General features: G+C 46.5%; 1 protein-coding gene across 1 annotated transcript; it reads left to right on the top strand.

Annotated features, from left to right (window-relative positions):
• Positions 1-331: 331 nt before the first annotated feature.
• On the top strand, positions 332-6,136 carry Pmar_PMAR014083 (hypothetical protein; the record flags this gene model as incomplete). Its single annotated transcript, XM_002777057.1, has 24 exons — positions 332-528; positions 1,189-1,330; positions 1,377-1,525; positions 1,866-1,951; positions 1,995-2,053; positions 2,103-2,202; positions 2,494-2,702; positions 2,929-3,063; positions 3,117-3,240; positions 3,349-3,431; positions 3,479-3,615; positions 4,059-4,121; positions 4,174-4,291; positions 4,336-4,485; positions 4,532-4,620; positions 4,663-4,782; positions 5,023-5,113; positions 5,158-5,250; positions 5,307-5,410; positions 5,466-5,563; positions 5,623-5,732; positions 5,785-5,854; positions 5,908-5,990; positions 6,038-6,136. The coding sequence occupies 24 exons, from the start codon at positions 332-334 to the stop codon at positions 6,134-6,136; spliced, it is 2,709 nt and encodes a 902-aa protein (XP_002777103.1).
• Between the last annotated feature and the right edge of the window lie 128 nt (positions 6,137-6,264).

Here is a 6,264-nt window from a genome sequence, read left to right as displayed (position 1 = left end):
ATCACTTACGGCCGACGCATAAGGCAAATGGAGCTCCCTTGGCTCGAGGCTGCTCCTGGCGATTAGCTTCCTACCGTGGCAATGCCTCGACGAAGATCGGGAGTAGAGTCTAGTCGTCAGATAGGAAATTTCCGAGGTGTGGTATGTGAACCAGACAGAAACTCGCCGGGCGAGCGATAGAAGATCATGCGCTGGGATAAGAGCGCGCGCCATTCTGATCGATTATTTTTCATATCGGTGTCGACATCTCGGTCAGTCAGTAGCGACAATCTCAGATTACATTCATTCAAGCGCTTGTCTTGAACAGTTCTACGTTAGAATTCAGAAAGACATGTCTCCTAGTCCTGCCCAGCAGACTTCGAGTATGACAGCTACTACTACTACGTCCAACAACAACAGGGTTATGCCTCGTGCCCCCTCGAGTAGCCCGTGGTCCGCTGCTGCTGGTGGAGGAGGGGCCTGGGGATCGGACACTATGTCTGCTCAACAGCTGATGGCTGTGGGAGCTGATATCAGTGGGGAGAATCTGTAATATAGTCTTGGAGGAATATATGTTCGCTTTCCTCAGGAGTTTCCTCAATAGTACATACGAATTCTGATTGGAGGGTATAAAAATCAAGAAAAAAATTCCCGAAAATTTTCTCAGAATTCTCATATTTTTACCAAAGTACGTAGCTGACCATGTGTATATATTTTCATACATCGCTCCTCGCGCCTATTTTTTTCGAAGTCGGCGAATATTCAATCAACAGTGACGGTCTCAACTCCCTGGCTAGTCCTACAGCGGAAGCGCTAATCTGTGGCGGTGTCTTTAAGTGTTTATGAAATTGCAATTTCTACTCGGTATGATATGATGGAAAAGTCATGAGCATTGATAAAATGATTCTGTTTTTCTCTCAGAATATATGCTATTTATTCTCGTTTGAAAAATTTCACGGCGTTATTTGTTTTTCGTTTGCCAGCGATGAGACCATCTGTGCTACGTAGTGGAGTGTAGTGTAGGTGGAAAATATGCACATGGTCAACGACATGTGTTGATATATGTGTTTCTAACTATTTCTACCCTAATACGTATAGTCATTGAGGAGAATCCTGAGCTCAGCTGGGGAAAGTGAACATATATTCCTCCAGTACTGATCTGGTGCTCATCAAAAGTGTGTGGCATCGACGGGCATGTATTTTTCTCAGAGCAAAACTAATGGCGTTTGAGAAGAACAAGGATGAGAAGAGCGCTCGTGGTATGTTGGTCGCTCTTTCGGACCCCGACCTCGCTGAACTGAAGATGCGTGCTGTGAACTCCTTGGAGTCTGTGGTGAAAGACACATCTCAGGTGGGGTGGAAAGAAGTCGAATTAGTTGGCATTTTCTGCATGGTAGGTTCATGCACGTATGATGAAGTTGGAAAGCAGCATCAAGGCTCTGGCGGCTGAGGCTAAGTCCCAACAAAAGGAGCATGAACAATCTGCTGCTCGGGCTACCACGGCTAAGTCGACTACTGCTGCTGCTGCTGGACACAGCAGTAAGAGGTGAGCTACTCAGGGGAGGTATGTGTAGATAGTGATAGCACTGGAGTTTCACCCGTCTTGCGTCAAGTGGCGAAGTAATACTCTGTGAAAGACCCGATATTCGCGGTGATATGCAGTGGTTTGTGAGATATGGGCTTTTACTAGTGTTTTTTCATAAAACTCCAATATGCGTTTTCACCCTACTTTATCGATGGGTATTTGATATCACATTGACCCACATTGGTGGTCTTATATTGTACATGTAAGTTGTTAATCAGTGGGTGAGAAATGCAAACCTTGAGAGTGTATAGCATGAACACAAATTGCCGTCTGTCGCGGCATTTTCCTATTTTTTCATCAGAAGTGCTAGTCGCTCTATCGGCCCTAGTATCGGTAGCAAGTTGAAGGACTTGCAGTTGGAATTCTCCAAGTTGGGAAAGAAAAAAGGTACTTGCAATCGACTTAGTCGTTTTACCCCTTTTTTCTTCAGCTGACTGCATTGCTCACACTAAAGCTCTCGAGATTGCCAAGGTTACTGTTGAGGAAGAGGTAGCATGAAGGTGCATCGCTCCGCTAAGAAAAATGCGTTTTTCATCAGTTGGATTGTCGGGATACGTGTGCGTCATTGAAACTGCCCCGTGGTCGTTATGAGGAGATGAGGCTAGTCATTCCGGCGGAAAAAGTGCAGCGTTCTCGAGGTAAGCAATTTGTTAGCGGAGCGAAGCTCAGAAGAATTAAAATTTGTAGGGTCATACTTTTGCTGAAATTGTCACGTGCAGACAAGTTTTAGGGCCTGTGGCAGGGTTGGTGTTGGAGTATGAATATATGTTCGCTTTCCTCAGCCGAGCTCAGGAGTTTCCTCACTCGTTGTAGAGTAGGGTAGAAGTTTACAAAAACTCCTCTGAATTTCCTTGCTGTCACAAACACATGTGTTTGACTATGTGTGTATTTCCCCGTACTGTGCATGGCAGACTTGAACATTCTGTCAGGACGTAACGGTGCGAACTTTCGTCGTCTAGCGAACCAGTTTGGAGTGTTGGTGGACGAAGTAGAGCAGCAGCCTCAGCAGCAGTACTCTCAGAGCGATGCTACTGGTGGGAGTGGTGATGAGGGAGGGCCGCTCATAGTGAAGATAAGAGGAGAGAAGAAGAGGGTAGCTGATTGCTATGCTGAGCTCAAGCATGAAGTTTGTGAAGAGGTAGTGCGGGTAGTTTCGGAATCGGATGGTCGTGGGTTCGAATATCGGAGAGGGCATTTTTTATCGCCTTTTTCATTTCTTGGTGCATTCGAGTCGTACTGTCCTAGTAACAACAATCCACATCAGAGCTTGTCTATGGACTCAGTCGATGCCCTCGGTATTGCACTTGAGCTGAATTCTCCTAATACATGAGGACGCAAGAAGTGCATTATCATCATGGTATTAGATTCGGTACTACCGTGATTTGGACAATACCCAGCTGCAAGCTATGGCCTTCTTCGCTAAGTACATCGAGAAAGAGATAGAGGAGCGGTATGAATGGGTTAGTTGTCGACTAGTAGTGATGTTCAAGGAAAAGCAGGTGGGTGAAATCGATGCTTCGCTCCGCTAGAAATTTGTGCCTCTTTTTGACAGGTTTTGATGAAGCTAGCTGATATGGGCTCTGATGATAAGCAAAAGGCTTCTAGTGGAAGAACGGACTCAAAATTGCGTAACGTGTTTGATAGAGTGAAGAGAGCCATCGCAGATCGGCTGAACGGTAATACGGGCGTAGGTTGAAGGCATGTTGCCGATGAGGTTAGTGTGTTGAAACTCCTGGGGTTCTGAGGTGTTGTTGATGTTGATGATGATGCTTGATTTTTCTAAGGTTATTCCACTGTCGAGCTCACAGCTAGAAACCAGGCTAGTGTCATTATCGGTAGAGGCGGGCAGAACATCGAGAAGCTCAGGGTAGTGTGGTAGAATTTCGTGGCGCGTGACGGAATTTTTATCACCAGGTGGAGACTGGTTGTTTCCTATACATTGAGAATCCCTCTGGAGTGTCGACTCGACAGTCCTCTCCAAGCGGTGAAAGTGGTGATGCTATGAATGAGGCACAATACGGGTCGTTGAGGATTATTGGGAAGAAGAAAGAGTAAGTCGGAGGGATAGCTGTTTGTGGATGGGAGAAACCCAGATTTGATGTTCTGCCGGAATTACATTGAACGTATTTCATCAAAAGCAGTTTGTAAAAAGTGGTATTTTTAACATCGGGAGAATATGTTCGCTTTCCTCAGTGAACTTGAGAATTTCCTCACTAATTATACACGTTCACATACGAATCCGAATGCAAATGTACAGGTATCGACGAAATTTTCCCAAAATTTCCTCAAAATTTGCATATCGTCAGCAACATATGTGGTTAACCATGTACGTATTTTCCCACACTGGTATTTTTCTTGAGAAATGTGAGGAAATTATTAAAAAATTCGGACTGAATTTACCTGGAAATGATGTAGAGTAGTTGGTGTTATTGAAATAGGAGAAAAATGATGGGTGGTGGGATCGAACCTGCGTGTATTGACATGTTGTTGTCAGTCTGAGTGCCGCTAAGGATATCGTGATGAAGTTCGTAGAGTCCCAGAAGAGGTCAACCCTTGTGTAAGTGATTGCATTTGGCATCACACCTCGAGGCCACATGGTGGGGCATCAGGTGGCGTCTTGATGAGGAGGTTGACGCAGAAGACCTTATTGAGTGCATATGGGACAGAAGAACGGTGAAGCGTGATCCTGCTGCTTCCTTCGGCAATGTAGTCCGTGCGCCATGCCAGGTGAGTAACACTCACGGCATACGCACAAGTAGCTTCTTTTTCAGTATGGTCTTACGGGTTACCGTCGGCGTCTAAGGGATGCAGGGTTAATGTTGAGGGTTGAACTTGATGATGGTAGATTTGGTAGTAGCCGGCGTCAAGCTATGCATACTGGGGATCCATCGAAAGATGCTGCGGCGAGTGGTCATGTTGAGGTTGGTGGGGCCTCTCTGGTTGGGGTTGTGATGGTATTGTGATCAGTTGATTTTTGAGTGTTATCCTGGAGAACTCGAAGGAGCTAAGAAAGTGATGTATAGCATGATGGAGGAATGGAGGGAACATAACTTCCGGTAGCAGGTGTATGCCCATGTGGTATTATGAGTATGTGATAGGTGCACTATATCGCTACGTTCGGATCACTCGAAGCAGCTGTTGAATCTTGGTCGGGGAGGACAGGGGCTGCAGAAGTTCCGCAGTTTCGCTAGGGATAAAGGTGTGGAGATTAGTATCAGGTAGTGGGGATGGTTGAGCGGGGGAGCATTGGTCTCTCTTCCCGGTGGTATCGGGTTCGAAACTCGCCTCTGACACTCCGCAAATACTAGAGCTGTGCCTTTTGTTCTTCTCTCTGTTACTATTGAATGTATATAAGTAGTAGACCTATACAGTTGGCGTTGAATACGTTGATAATATTCACTACTGCGGAAACCTATGGATTTCTATTGGAACTACTCACTGTGTTTTCGTCCCTTCAGACGAGGTAACCCCGAGCACGTGCCAAGCTTAGATGCTACTGACGAAGAGGTCGATGATGATGAGGAGGAGAGTGGATCTTGTCCCACCATGGTGAGTATCGTCCAGTCGTTGTTACCACACCTCGGCCGAATCAGGTCCTCTCGGGAGTAGAGGCTAGTGTGCTGGAGGTTGAACAGAACTGGATCGACAGGTTGGAGAAGTTCAAGAGAGAGAACAAGACTTCCGAGGTGAGTACTTGTTGCTGATGGTGGTAGTCGGGGAGAGCTATCATTCCGCGTATCAGTTGACGCTCTCGATTGAGCATTTGTTTGCCTTTGGGTTAACCGGTGTAACGCCATCATCACCGTCGACTTTGGAAGATACTCCTACCAAGGATTCTGAGGACAGGTAGTAGTTGAGGATATGTACCGTAGCTGGCTTACTGTTGATTGCTGTTGAGAAGGTACGAGACACTGTTGGTGAACTGTAGTCCTAAATCGGTAGAGGACGCAACTAGGAGGCTCTTCAAGCATGTCAGGTCGAGTCCTGGACCGGAAGATGGTAAAAATACCCTCACTGGGGATCGAACCCCCGTCCTTGTCATGATGCTACTTTGTTAGGGGAGAATGGTCCGCTGTCGAATACGGGTAGTGTCGACTTCACTAAGGATGCTTATGGGACTGTAACTCTGCACTTGCGGGGCACGGAGCAGTTCTTGGGCCGAATGAAGGTAATCGAAAATGGTTGATGCCGTGCGATACCGTGCTTGTGGTGTATTCCAGGATGCTGTGTCCCGCTTGTTGGACTCGTTCACAGCAAAGAATGTTGTGATGGGTATCCCGGACACGGCATGTAAGTCTAGGGTTAGTTGATTGGTAGGAAAGTGTATGTGTGGTTTACTTCAGTGACAACATTGAGTGAGGAAGTAGTGGAACAGTTGCATAACAGGTATGATGTTGAAGTTAGGGTTGTGAAGAACTCCTATGAGGTAGAGTTGATACGTTGGAAGGCATTCGCGATTTTGATTGCTTTTAGGGTGATTACGGTCACTATCTGTTGGTAACGGGCGAGTCGAAGGAAACGGACATTGGCAACTGTCACGATGAGATCATTCGCATCATCAATAAGCAGTAAGCTCGAATGCCAGTTCAGCATCTGAAGTTTTATCTCGTCATTGTAGGCCATCCCACGCTACGGCTGGTCCTGAGCTTGGTGCGGGCCCTCGTGCTGGGTGGGTGGTGAACAGTCCTGTTCTACTGGAA

The sequence above is a fragment of the Perkinsus marinus genome (assembly GCF_000006405.1).
Source record: "Perkinsus marinus ATCC 50983 genomic scaffold scf_1104296952306, whole genome shotgun sequence".
NCBI lineage: Eukaryota > Perkinsozoa > Perkinsida > Perkinsidae > Perkinsus > Perkinsus marinus.
The sequence above is the reverse complement of the archived record's forward strand: the minus strand, read 5'-3'. Positions and strand labels throughout refer to the sequence as shown.